The sequence below is a fragment of the Lygodium microphyllum genome, chromosome 9 (genome assembly GCF_053477565.2).
Source record: "Lygodium microphyllum isolate KBCC chromosome 9, Lygodium_microphyllum_v1.1.10, whole genome shotgun sequence".
In the NCBI taxonomy this organism is placed as follows: Eukaryota; Viridiplantae; Streptophyta; class Polypodiopsida; order Schizaeales; family Lygodiaceae; genus Lygodium; species Lygodium microphyllum.
This window is the reverse complement of record NC_141143.1, coordinates 102,014,945-102,029,550: the sequence shown is the minus strand read 5'-3', so window position 1 is coordinate 102,029,550 and position 14,606 is coordinate 102,014,945. Positions and strand designations below refer to the sequence as shown.

General features: G+C 41.3%; 2 protein-coding genes across 2 annotated transcripts; both read right to left on the bottom strand.

Moving 5' to 3' along the window:
- Nucleotides 1-7,855: 7,855 nt before the first annotated feature.
- LOC148031360 (uncharacterized) lies at nt 7,856-10,521 on the bottom strand. The gene has a single exon (XM_087684881.1). The coding sequence runs from the start codon at nt 8,683-8,685 to the stop codon at nt 8,068-8,070; it is 618 nt and encodes a 205-aa protein (XP_087541007.1). The 5' UTR covers nt 8,686-10,521; the 3' UTR covers nt 7,856-8,067.
- Nucleotides 10,522-10,658: 137 nt separating this feature from the next.
- Nucleotides 10,659-12,995, bottom strand: COL4 (zinc finger CONSTANS-like protein). Its single transcript, XM_087684880.1, has 2 exons — nt 12,034-12,995; nt 10,659-11,198 (listed from the first exon to the last, which is right to left on the bottom strand). The coding sequence occupies exons 1-2, from the start codon at nt 12,808-12,810 to the stop codon at nt 10,863-10,865; spliced, it is 1,113 nt and encodes a 370-aa protein (XP_087541006.1). The 5' UTR covers nt 12,811-12,995; the 3' UTR covers nt 10,659-10,862.
- Nucleotides 12,996-14,606: the final 1,611 nt, after the last annotated feature.

Below are 14,606 nucleotides of genomic sequence, written 5' to 3'. Positions count from 1 at the left end.
CTTTACCTGAGTCTTGGGATGTATTTTGCACTGCGATCTATACCAAAAAACTTGATGGGCTAAAATTGAAAGATGTAGAGAGTGCTCTTTTGATTAAAGAAACTAATAGGAAAAACAATGATGCTTCTCACAGTTCACATGCTTTATCCGTTAGAGATGGCAGAAGTGGCAAGAAAGATAATGATCCATCATGGGAACAACTCTCAAAAGTCCCATGGACGCAGCAAGTCTCATGGACGTAAGTCTGATCTTACATGCCATTATTATGGGAAAGCAAGACGCATGCAGCTGCAGTGCCATAAGATGTGCAACAACAAGCACAAAGAAAAGGGCAAAGAAAAAGTGCAAGAGAAATCCAATGATCGCAACATTATACCTGCAAAGTCTAGTGTAAAGATTGAGGAGATAAATGTCATGGAGCCTAAGGACTCCGATGGTGACTACATCTTAGTAGCATTTTCATGTGATGCCTCTGAGTAGACCAAGGCTCGGTCTATGCATGCACAGTGTTGGCTCTTAGATTCAAGTGCTTCTTTTCATGTGACCCCCCTCCTGTGAGTGGTTTCATACCTATCATAGTGTATCTGGTATTGTGTGCTTAGGTGATATCACTCTTGCTATTGTTGGCATTGGTGATATCACTCTACAATTTTCCTCTAGTAGCACTTTTGTTCTACATAATGTTTGTATGTACCTGCACTGACTAAAATCCTTATGTCTGCTAGGCAACTTGATGATGCAGGTTATCATGTATGCTTTGGTGATTCTACATGGAAGATAACTCGTGACAAGCTTGTTCTTGCAAGAGGTGCCAAGTCTGGCAGCCTCTACCCCTTGGTTGTATCTAGTACTATTGATCATGTTTTGTCAGTGGATTCTATCCCACATGTATCTCTCTAGCATTCTCGTCTTGGGCATATGTCACTTAAGGGAATGAAAATGCTTAGTGCTTTGCAATATCTTTGGCCTTTTGACTACTCACATTTTAAGTAGTGTGATCATTGTTTATATGGCAAGGAGACTAGGAATTTGCATAAAAAGTCTGGTATTCCATGCATGGGTGAGCCTTTGGCTCTTGTGCATTCAAATGTATGTGGACCCATGCCTTGTCAGTCAAATTAGGGGGTGCAAAGTACTTTGTCACATTTATTGACGATTATTCACATAAGGTTTGGTCTTATCCTATAAAGCAAAAATCTAATTTCTTGGCCATCTTTCAGCATTGGCTTGCTCTCACCAAGAATCAGTCTAGACATAGGCTAAAATACCTGGACCGATAACAAGGGTGAGATGGGATATCATCTTCAGGATCCGCATGCGTGAAAAGTGATCTGCAGCCATGATGTTGTGTTCCATGAGGAAAAAATGCATATGCTTGAGAAAGTTGTTGAGATATGCAAGGTTATCTTTCATGAGGAGCCCCCTACTCCCGCATAGCCAACTAGACAACATGCCTACACTAGCAGCCAATCCTCATGGCCATGATGTTAGATAGGATGTTGGACAGGTAGCACAACCTTCTCCATTGAGGAGTTCTACTAGAGACAGATGACCTCCTGACCATTATGAGCCCTCCATAAATTATTTCTTGGTTACATATGCAGGAGAGCCTATCACCTATAATGAGGCTATGCATAGGGGTGACAATTAGTCCTCCTAGGAGAGAGCTATGTAGTCTAAGACTGACTCATTGCATAAGAATCATACGTGAGATTTGGTTTCCTTGCCTACTGGCAAGCAGGCTTTCCCTTGCAAGTGGGTGTACAAGTTGAAAAGTATCCCTGGACACCCCAAGATAGCATACAAGGCCAGATTGGTAGCAAAGGATTTTAAGCAAGAGCATGGTGTTGACTTTGATGAGGTCTTCTCTCTTGTGGTTAATATGGCCACCCTACGCTTAGTCTTGACTTTGGGTGCACAACTTGACTTGGACTTGTATCAGTTGGATGTCAAGACAGCTTTCTTACATGGAGACTTGCATGATGAGATATACATGCAGCAGCCTAAGGGCTTTACAAAGCTGCCTAGCAGGGAGCACCTAGTGTGCAGATGAGGAAGAGTCTTTATGGCTTGAATCACACACCTAGGGAATGTCACCAAAAATTTGATGCATTTACGTAGTCACAAGGCTATAGCCGTAGTGCTATAGATTCATACTTGTACACAAAAATAGCTCGTAATGGTTCATTATTGATTTTGGTACTCTATGTGGATGACATTCTTTTAGCAAGGAAAGCCCATTATGAGCTAGATGCTCTTAAGGCTCAGCTCAAGAAGAGCTTTGAGATGAAAGATCCGGGATAGGCCTCTCATATACTTGGTATGCGCATCAGGCGTGACAAGTCATCTCAGGGACTACTCTATTTGTTATAGGAGTATATCCATAAAGTCCTTGAGTGCTTCTGTATGTAGGATGTGAAGCTTATTGGCTATCCATTGCCTTCTCATGCGGAGGTATCGTAGACTAATTGTCCGCAGATAGATGAGCAGGGGGCCAAGATGGCCAAGATTCCCTATGCATCTGTAGTGGGTAGTCTTATGTATGCCATGGTAGCCACCTATCTCCAAATATTGCATTTGCAGTTGGTGTTGTGGCACATTATATGGCTACATCTGGCAAGAGGCATTGGGATGCTGTGAAGGGTATCATGAGGTATCCTGAAGGGAACTACTGATATGTGCATATGTTATGGTAGCCAGGATACAAGAGTCCTGGGATACACTAACTCTCTGACTATGCAGGACGTGCAGATAGTAGAAAGCCCACTTTTGGCTATGTGTTCACTTTTGCTGGAGGTGTTGTCTCATGAATGTCTAGGGTGTAGAAATGCACGGCCCTTTCTACTAAAAATGCCAAGTATATTGCAGAGGCTTGCAAGGAGGCCATTTGGTTGGGTTGTTTGGTTGTTGACCTTGGTATTGCAGATGCTATCCCTACACTGCATTCAAATTCTATGAGTGCTATCCAATTAGCCAAGAATCCAATCTTCCATGCAAAACGAGACACATTGAGGTGAGGTATCACTTCATTGGTCAAGTCATTGAGGATAGGTCTGTTTACCTTATCAAGATCTCAACTAACCAAAGAACCCTACAGACTTGCTCACGAAAAGACTCTCTACAAAGCGCTTTGCCTTTCTTAGGACGTTGATGGGCGTTGGATGAGATGACATCTTTCCTCATCCTATGGTATCTATGTATATGGTATACTATCTTTTCTTTTTTTTTCTTTTCACTCCTCACTGATGCAGATTCACCTTAAGTGAGAGGTTGTTGGAGGTAAAGGTGCCTCTACCAAGCCACCCGTGTATTACTACACTGACAGTACACACGCCACCTACACACTGCAAGGGGGCGGGCGCCTACTATCACTGTCACTTCATTCTTTATTCTTTCAATGACATTTGAATGAAGGAAAGGCTAGTCACACATTGTGACTGTTGGAGCTCCCACATTGTGTGTGTCTCTCTCTCTTGCTCTTTCTCCTTCCACCATAGCTCTTGCTCCCACTCATGCTTCCACTTCAGGGCTCACCTCCCTTCATTTTTAAGGAGGTGATCAATAGTCCTATGCAAAAAAAGTCAAAATACTAGTGAAGAGTTGTAGAAATTGTATGATATTCATCAACAAACAAAGACTAAAGAGGCTTTTGAGAAAGGTGGTCACCAATATATCATTGATGTAGAACTAAAATTTGAGCATACCATGAATAAATTAGGAAGAGTCCTGGAGGGTGATGTACAAGAGGTAAACTTGGATCCTATTAATTGGTTCCAACCCAATCAAAATGTGGATGAAGTCTATACATAGCAATTAATATAACTTTATTAAGAGTTCCAAGATATATTCCTATGGGAATACACTGATATGAAAGTCTTTGACCCTAAGGTATTCTAGTATTGAATCAATTTGATATCAAATACTAAACCAATAATGCAAAAGAGATACCATATAAATCCCAATTATACAAAGTAGATAAAATAAGAGATTGATAAATTTCTTAGAGTCGGTTTCATTAAATCTATAAATTGCATAGCTTTCACCTATTGTTATTGTCCCAAAGGGAAATGGGAAGATTTGGGTTTGTATGCACTACAGGAAGCTGAATCGAGCCATTAGAACAAATCATTTTCCTCTCTCGTTTACTAATTCTCTATTAGATGATGTTGTTGGTCAAGAGGTTTATAGTTTTCTTGATAGTTTCTCATAATACAATTAAATCTGAATTCATCTTTGTGACATGGATAAGACAAGATTTGTCACTAGATATGGAGCCTTTGTAAGCCCATCATGAACTTTGGGCTAAAAATTAGTCCTCTTAATTTCAAGAAGCCGCCCATAAGACCTTTGATCCATATCTTACAATGTTCGTGAGGGGTTTCATAGATGAATTTTGTGCTTTTGGAAAAGATGAATCATTTGCAACATCTTAAGTTATGCTTTAAGAGATGCAAAACATTTGGGATGTCATTAAATCCATTTAAATCAATATTTTCTACTAAGATGGGAGTATTTCTTGGGTGCATTATCTCTAAAAAAGGAATGGTTATTGACCTTGCAAGATTCAATCAATTTAGAAGACTGCAATTCCTACAACGATACAAGAATAGCTATTATCTTTGAAGAAGGAATGACTATTGACCTTGCAAGATTCAATTAGCTCAAAATGCCACAATTCCTACAATAATACTATAAGTGATGAGGTTTGTTAGTCAAATCAAGTGGGGCATCATGTACCTTAGATACCTAGCTTACATGTGTACTCTTCTCACTATGCTTATGAGAAAGGCCTAGTACACAATTTGTTTGGAGAGACAAAGCATTCAATGTCTTGAAGAAAATGTTGGTAGTGGCTCCAATGTAACAACTATAGTGAAATCTCTCATTTCATGTCTTCATTGATGCCACCGATATTGCGGTTGGAGTTGTCTTTGTGCAAGAGTAGATTGTAGGGGTGTAGACACACACATGCGTGCACACACATACACAAAAGATAGCCATATTTCTATATTCGATCAAAACAATGTGATTACATATGATATTAATATTTGGCATGCACCTTTTGGCCCTATACAAACACCCATCACAAGACAGTGTATCATGACATGTATATGTTGAATACATGGCACATGCCAATCCCTATGTCCCACAAATGACAACACTATATATATATATATATATATATATATATATATATATATATATATATATATATGCACAAAAGCTCTCATATACAGATAATCCATGACAAGTTATAACGGCCTCATGATGTGTTTAATGCTTGCCAATCAGTGGCTCCCCCTTGCCACATATGCGTGAAGAGTATACATATACGCATAGTGAGTTATATGTGAGAATTGCCTCATCAATCCTCATGACATGCATATACCGAATTCACAATTCATGCAAGGCCACAAACCACACCTCGTCAACAAGGAAGGGTGGTCCCATATGGCCAGAATTCTAGAGACAACAAACCCTAGATAGGATTGGCATATTACTAACCTAGCTATATGCATGAGGAGAGTCATTAAAAAAATTAGGTTCTTTTTTGGAGGGTATATCTCATTGCCTTTTTTCCCACCAAACTTCGTAGGGGAAGGTGCAAAGAGAGGTGGAGCACTTTTGTGCTAGGGTTCCAAGGGAAACACTCTTCCTAAAGGCTATTACACTACCTAACATGTAAAATTCACAAACTTACCAAATATATATTTGATGGTTAGTTTTGGTCACATGCTCAAAAATTTATATGGGAAACACTTTATTTCTTGAAATTAGATAGGCTTTCATTTATCAAATTAGTATATGTGTGCCATCTAAAAGAAAAGATCTCATTTACACTTTTTCTTGCTCATTTTGAGAGATCATGTCACTTTTGATAGACACTTAATTGATACTTCTTTTAATGGATAACTTGGATGTCCATGGGATCAAGATTATAGGTTGTAAAAGATGGAAGAGTCGAGGTTGATGTGTAGCTAATGTTGTAAGAACTTTGCAAACTTAGGTAGTAAAAAGCAAGGAAGCTTGGTGGATGCAGATGGGAAAGGATGTCGTTATTGGAGGAAAGGCGAATGAAAAAAATGTAATCTCTGACAAGTTTGGAGTTTATTTGCAAAAGATTTACCATGGCCCCATTTTTTGAGGGAATATTTTGGTCAAACCTCAAATTTCCCCTAATGAAGAGATTTTCTTTTCTTGCTTGCCTTTCCACTATTAATTTGATTACACTAGACAAAGCAGAAGAACAAAGAGAAAAGAACAAGTGACTTATGTAGACAAGTCTGGAGAGTTGAGCTTCCGAAGTATGGCTATCAATGAATATTGGGAAATGGAAATAGATCTAGGAGTTTAGAGATGGAACCTCTAAACATACCTAACTTAAGGACTTCTACATGTAGTATAGTGCCCGTGATGCATTTTTTCTTTTATTTTTTCTCTTTTTTTGAATAAATATATATGTGCCACATGATCAAAGGATGAAAAGAAAATAAATTAGAGATTTAAAGACTTTTTATCCATATGATCCTAGATTTTGGTATCATGCATGTATTGAAGCATAAAGAATGAATATTGAACCAAGATAAATAAAGCACAAGCCTTGGTATTGAAGAAAATGTTGTTGATGAATGACAACAATTACTAATGAGGATTGGAATTTTTGGTAGAGCTATTTGCACATTCTTTTGAGAAAATCTATGGATCTCAAGGTAGCAACGTGTATATTCTTCTTAGCAAGCCTAGGGAACTTGAACTACTAGTCAAGTTATGTCTTACATGAAAACAGTAGGGCCTTGATGTTTCTTGTTTCTTATATACCTTTGAGGTCAATTAAGGCTCCTCAATGTCTTGTACCTTCAATATTTCCATCCTTGGAGCTCCATTAAGGACTTTTTTCTTCTTGTCAAGTCTTCCAAAGCTTGAGCTTATATTGCTTTCCACATGTATTATCTCACATTTACTTTATGGAACTTGATGGCAATTTGCTACTAGTTCTAGTTTAAAATATTTAAAGAACTCAACTAAAAATTGAGATTTTCATGACCACATTACTTGTACCATAATGCATCATAGTTCATTCCTACCTTGCATAAGAGATGTTACAATGCTTCCAAGCATTATAAGGATAATGCTCTTATGGTGAGTACATGTTTTCATTGTTTAGAAAATTATTTGTACACAAACAAATGCAATGGATTGTTCAGTTATGTACAAGTTAGTGGAATAATATTGTACAATGTCACTCAGCCTTAGAAGAAACCATTCATACAAATCAGAATTGTACTGGAACTGTGAATGCAACGTAGGCATCAAGAAGCGTGGCATCATAAGTAGTAATATTAGATATTTATTTATGCCATGTACCATATTTCCTTGGCCCATTTTACTAGTGATGTACGATTCTTCATTTGACGTAAGAAATTTGTTTACAAGACAAAGGTCTTGTTGGTTTGTTTTTGTCAAGTGGATGCATGGTACAATTAGAAGCACTTAGAGGGAATTGGAAGCTACATATGTTTGGTCATACATGGAGATTTTAATAGCTCTTATTTGGTCTATAAGACCAATTTTTGACATTTCAACGCTTTATTCAATATTTTTGAATAAATCTTCTTTTGAGGTACATGCTTAAATATTGGTCCAAAACATTTAAAGTTTTATAGAAGAATATCAACAATCTATAACTATTCATCAACATCACTCTCCTAAAAAGCGCTTAGGCAACATACATGTGAGAGAGTAGTTTTATTTATAAGAAAGTTGGTAACCACTAAATGGGGAAGAAAAGTTGGAGAAAAATGTTAAAATAACTCTTAGAATGTGTACTTGAAAGTAATGTTGATAGGTCATAGACATCACTAATCTAATTGGGAAATGCTAAAAGTGTTAGATCGTTAAAAAGTACAAGAGATGTGCTATTATATGGCTCTAAGAGCTTGTTTCCAATGAGTTGTACTATTATATAGCTCTAACAATGAGAACCCACTCCAAAGTGCTTGTTTCCAATTTCCAATGTGAGAGAGAGAGAGAGAGAGAGTAGAGTAGAAATTCTTGGGAGGGTGGAGTCTACTGTTTGGGGATGGTGAGGAGGAGGGTGCAATAGTCGTGGAGGTAGGCGAGGGTGGCGGAGCGGGGGCAGCAGGAGGGAGGCAGGCGGCAGCGCCACTGCGGCAGACCCAGCTCTCTCAGCAACTCTCTCAGGGCGGTGGGTCCCTCGCCTGCCAGCCGAACCTTGGCGGGCCCGCCGGCCGGGGCGGCGCCGGCTACAAGCTGCACCACCTCCACCCGGAACTGCGGCTGGCCGGAGGAGCTGCTGGAGTGATCGTGGTGGGTTCGAGGGAATGGCACAGAAAAGACCAGGCACTCGTCGCTCTCCTCCACCCGGACGTGCGTGTCCTCGTTCACCGGCAGCTCCAGCACGCAGTCAAACACGTGCGGTAGGCCTCGCCTCAGGCATCGACGATCATCGGGCCGCCTCTGGGTGATGATCGTGTCTGAATCCGCAGCTACGATTACAGTCGATGGCATTGTATACACTCTAATTCTTTCTGATGGCGATAATCGTTGGGTCGGATCTCGGTTTGTTCTGTACGTCTCGGGAGAGCGCAAGGGCACGCATGCACGCCTATATGCGCCTCGAGAGGCCACGGACAGGCGCGAAGACGGAAGGAAGGAAAGGCGCATCGGCCCAATGCAGCGTTTTTCCTATCGAAACGATGAATGCAAAAGCACGGCACGTCCGCCAAACGCATCGTTTTTCAATCCGAATCGATAAATATTCAATCATCAAACCGTCGAGTATTTACAAGCATAGTAGTAAAATATTATGCATCCGGCCTTAGCCAATTTCTTCGTGAACAGTTTCAATATCCTCCCCACTTTTTTCTAAGCCTATATTTAGGGAAAATCGATTTTGCATAGGCAATTTGTTCGAATTCCTCATCTAATTGGAGCAAATAAGGTTAGTATCTAAGAAAAAAGGGTTAGAATAAGTGGACAGTCCAGTGGCACATCTAGTTGGGCCCCTTTCGAAAATCCAATTTGCTAGAAATTTGTGAAATCCTCCATCACCAACATTCACAAGAATGAAGGGGGTAAGAATAAAAAACATTACCCCTTACAATGCTCCACATAATAGCAAGATTGAAGCTCTCAAAGGTCATTCAATGGTATGAAAATAACCATTAATATGCTGCAAACATGGGCTTTTGAAGGAACATGCCACATAGTTGAAGGGGGTTCAGGACAGGTTCATGCCGTCCAATCCCAACATCAAGTTTGTGTTTTGATACCAGCACCCTGATACTCTTTGACAAGGGGGAGTAGTGGATTTGCATCAAGGGCTGTCATTTTATTGGTCCCCCCTTACCGTAGTATGTAGGAAATTTCAATAAGGTTAATAAAATAGATGTGTAAGACATGGCGCCTCACTTAGAAGCCACCAACATTTGTTAGAAATTCAACCCTTCAGGGTGATTTTGCCACACGTGGTAGAAAGCAAACTCTCACCAATACACAAGTGATCGTGCAAGTGGACATGTCCCTTCACTTTTCATCCTAAACACTTATCCCCATTGGTACACCCCCCTAGGCGCCCCCCGACCCCCCAAAATCATGGAGGAGAATAGCAAATACCCTTTACTTGATGAACACTTGGGATAGATGAATGTGCCCACATGCTTCATGTTAACATTCCTTAGAGCATGCAATTTGGCATTGATACTTATATGCTTGTAGCATCTTTATCACCCCACTCAGGATAGCTTACTTGCTATCATTGAGCTACTGCGTAGATATTCCAACTCGCTTCATGTTTTATATTCATTTATACCAAGTAACCCTTTTTTCCAAAGCATGGTGAATACCAAGCAACTTCCAATGAGTCATGGATTCCAAGGTTAGAGTCCAATATATGTGAAGCTGGCTCATTCCATTGCCAGAAAGCTGAGTGTGTCTGTAGGTATCTTGTATGCACAGCCGAGTCAAATGCTTGTGGGTAGCTGGGCTACATCCTGTTGGAAGGTTTATCACCAGTTCCCACTCTAATTACTGTAAAAATTTAGACTGTACCAAAGAGTGGCAGCCCAATTGGTTGGGAAAGTGTGCATGAGTTGTGGGAGATCAGAGTTTCAAGACCCACCGTTGGACTGCTGCTCCAAGGTGGCGCCTCTCCTGTAGGTGAAAGGCGGGTGTTATTCCCATCAATAAATACTGCCGACAGACACAACAATCACATGCTGCAAAAGTAATCAATACAGCAAGCAAACATCAAGGAGCAACATCAGGGGAGGCCATAGGCCCACCCAAAGTCATAATTTGTAAGCAGCCTCTCAGTATCAACAATTCAAGAGACTATACCAACTCCTGTCATAGCCCACAGCCAAAGTGCACCCACATCATTATCAAGATCATTTCTTGAGATTATTACTATGCAATAATTAAAATTGGTACACCATGGATTGCCCTTGCACCTGGCCCAGACTCCCCAAAAAAGCAACCTCAAATGCAGGTCTAACAAGTCCCCGGTATCCACGAAGATGGTGTCTAACCAGCCTAAATATGACAGGTCCCATGCATTTCACCAACTGCAATGTCATTAACATCAACCTCATTATACCATCCAAAATTCATCAGTCCCCCTAAACCATCCAAAAGCATTTGTACTTCGAATGACCAGTGGTGCGTTAGCAATTAAATGTAACTTATGCCCTGGGCACAGGGCTTAAAATACAAGAGTCCAAGGGCACCCAGTCCAAGGACTTCAGAGAGGAGGATTGGATTACCAAGAAGCTCAGAAAAAACTTCTTCCACTTCCAAGCATTCACAACAGAACAATCCAGTCAGGTTGAGATGATCTGTATCTACAAGGTAGGCACAACACCATATGCGGTCTCGGGTACAACAGAAAACATCTCAGCAACTTGAATTTCTGATCTTTTCACGAATCTTCCTTTAACTCTTGGCCGTATTTCAGCGTAGGCCTTTCGAGAAGCATATCTGATTGTTTTCTCAAACTTCCGGTTCTTTCTCTTCTCCCTATACCGCATCACACGCGCCTCTCTGGCCATAGGTTCTAACTGTGTCACAGTCTGCCCTTGAGGCATCTGTTGGGCAGCTGTAAAGGCAGTCACAGGCATGGACACATCACTTAGAGCTGAATCAGGAACCACTCCAAAGTCGTGAGAACTTGAAGTTATCTGCAGTAACAAAGAACATCTTGATAGTCAGCCAGAGCTGCAGTGGAGAAACATAGAACTTCTAAGGTGATATACACTAGGAATAATCAGCGTGGAGAAACAGGTGAACATGAAAAGGATAGTAGAATTGTCGTAAACCACGACAAAGAAGCAAGGACTAATGATACACATAAATAAAATAAAAGCATACCGATCAACATTAATAATATTTAGAGATATACACTAGGAATAATCAGCGTGGAGAAACAGGTGAACATGAAAAGGATAGTAGAATTGTCGTAAACCACGACAAAGAAGCAAGGACTAATGATACACATAAATAAAATAAAAGCATACCGATCAACATTAATAATATTTAGAGATAGACCAACATGACAAGTGGGCAATACATCTAGTGACTGTGCAGTAAAGACAAACAAGAAAAGAACATATCAAATCACATAGCAGTGTCATACATATTAGATCGGAAGACGGACAGCTGTGACTGTTAGCAGACAACAACGATCGATCAGTGAGTTATATAAATCCATAATGGGAAGAAATACAACTAGAAGATCCTCCCTCCCATAAACAAGTAAAGCTTGGAAGTAGACAAGCAGAACAGACACGACCCCAGGAAAAAGCCCCATAAAATATCAAAACCATTTCCTGCAGCTCAAATCAGGCGTTGCAGAACAAAGCAGCAGACACATCTCATTACTAGGTGCAGCATTGAGATACACACACCGACATAACTAACAATGATACGCTTAAACCTCTGAAAAGAATTTTATGAAGCAGTTACACAAGCTTTTAAAATACAGAAGAAAACCAAAACAGCAGAGAGTGAGCTTACGCTGTGACTGAGAGATTCTGTAGCCAGGTTGTATCCTCCCTTTAAAGGATGATCCAGCTCAAAGAGGCTGGAAGTGACTGCATGGATGTACTTCGGACCAAAGGAATTGACTGGATGGTGTACAGGCACAATGCTGTCTCCGATTGTAACCTTCGAAGACCCCATCACAGATGCATGCTCCAGATCTAAGTACAAGTCATCATCAGGGAAGAACCCGACACCATTGTTGTCCTTCTTTGGCTTAGCCTTAAAGGAGCTGGAGTAGGACCTTATGCCAGAGTCAGGGTGCTCCACATCAAACATTTCACTGTTCTTGCATGCCCCATCAGGGGGCACAAGCCACGACTCCGCTTCCGCCGCAGATCTCTCCTCATCGTCATCCTCCGAGTCACCTTCATTACCAAGCCCTTCATCCTTGACCGATCCTGCCTCGCATCCATTGGTGTAGACCGCATCGATGGTCGCAAGGCCAACCACAGCAGCGGCCGGGGGTTCAAAGAACGGCATCACAGGGAACCTCTCATGCCTGCTAGCGAGGGGATTGGCAGTGTGGATGTCGGTGTCACAGGCGGCGCAGAGGGCAGCGGCGTCAGCCTTGCAGGTGACCACGGCAGGGGCCTGCTCGCAGACCTCGCACATCCAGACGCGCTCGTGGCGGGAGGCGAGCTTGTTGGCGCCATGGACCTTGACGTCGCAGGCCATGCAGAGGTAGGCGGCGTCGGCGCGGCAGTAAACGAGGGCGGAGGAGGTCTGGCAGACATCGCAGGAGCGCGGCATGCTCCAGGGCCGAGGGAGGGCAGGGCGAGGTGGGAGAGTTGGTGGGCTATGGCCAGACCTGGAGTACACAGATACAGAGGAACAGGGGAGGGGCACAGGCACAGACAGTCATAACCAGAGACTGAGACAGAGAGAGAAATATGAGACAAGCTGGCAAAATTGGTAATGTCTGGTTATTTTAGGTACTGGAGAGAGAGAGAGAGAGAGAGAGTCTTTGGGAAAGTAGAAATTGATGTGCGTGATCCTCTCTTGTGGCTCACAGAGGCTTTGGGCCCACCCCTTGCAGGGCCACGTCGCCCTTCCGATAAGGCTACATTTCGTCTCTCATTGCCATAATAAGAGCCAGGACACACGCGCGTCGAGTTCTACCTCCGCTCGTTCGTTCGATTGAGTTATGATCTGGGTGAATCGTGGATGGAGGACTTCCTCTGTGTGCCAACAACTTAGGGCCAAGGCACTCTCAAGTCCCTTGACTTGCATGTGCAACTCTTCCATCATGCAAGTGAACCATCCCCACACAAGTTGACATTTTCTAGAGCATGTAATCAATGCACCTTTTAAGAGGCACAAGGAGATAGAAAGCCCAAAGCATGCCATTGTAGTGTTAAATGAAGATAAAGTACCATCATTCCATCAAACATGAACTACTTAGAGTACAAGTTAACATGCATGGTTCATGCGGAGTGAACTTTAACTCCATCCACTCTCACTGTTTTAATTGGCTCTTACATCTCAAGACTAGTTGAAGTTAAGAAAGCACCCTGAAAAACTCAAGGGTACTCTGTTAACTGGTTGAAGACTTGCACACATGGTGTTGAGTGACGGCACGTCGATGCATGGTACTTGCATGTATGGTCCGAAAGTCATTGACTTGCATGTGGAGGGTAAACTGACTTTCACAACTCCTCATGGCTTTACGTGTTAGATCTCTAATGCACTAGCCATGTATAATGTAGACTTTTGAGGCACAATTGTTACCACACCTATCTTCAAGGCCAACTTAGTCCTATTCCCTAGGAATCCCTACCAGATCCAAGAGGACCACCACTCCAACCAGTGACCATGTACAACTCATGCTAGATCTAGCCAACCACCCATCCTCACATTTCAAACCTTGCAAATATAGTAAGGTTTCATCAGAGAAACATCATTTGTTCAACATTCTAAAAATCTGCTTTGCTTTAATGTTTTTTGGTTATTGAACGATTAACAATAGAAGGGGTGCCAACTCTTTTCATAATCATTCTTTAATGCTCAAACAATTATAATGACATGGGAAGGAAAAGAGCTTAAACAATTATAATGACATGGGAAGGAAAAGAGGATGATTCATGAAGTCCTTGTAATGAAATTCTCACCAATCATATAATGATTTATGAAGTTCTAACCAATCATTTTATGAAATCTTCTGTGACATGACAAAAATGCAATAACTAAAACTACTATCATAGCTATCCATGGTCTTTCATTAATGAAACCATCCTTCCTTCCCAACACCCAAGCACCCGTTCATAACATTTTTGTGACATATTAGGGCTGTAAGAATTAAACATCTAGTATTATTACCAACAAGTTGTGGCCCACTTCGAAGTCAATGTGTGCGAGTTTGATATGGTTATGGGTTCAAACCCTTCACTAGGTAGCTCCACAATGCATCTTAAAGTGTCTTTGTAAAATGGGTATGACGAAGCCTAATGATCGATGCAAATACATATCACATTTTGTAAAACAAGTTGTATAATAGGCTTACCATATTTGTTTATGACTTAGACCATAATTGTGTTTGCATACATAAA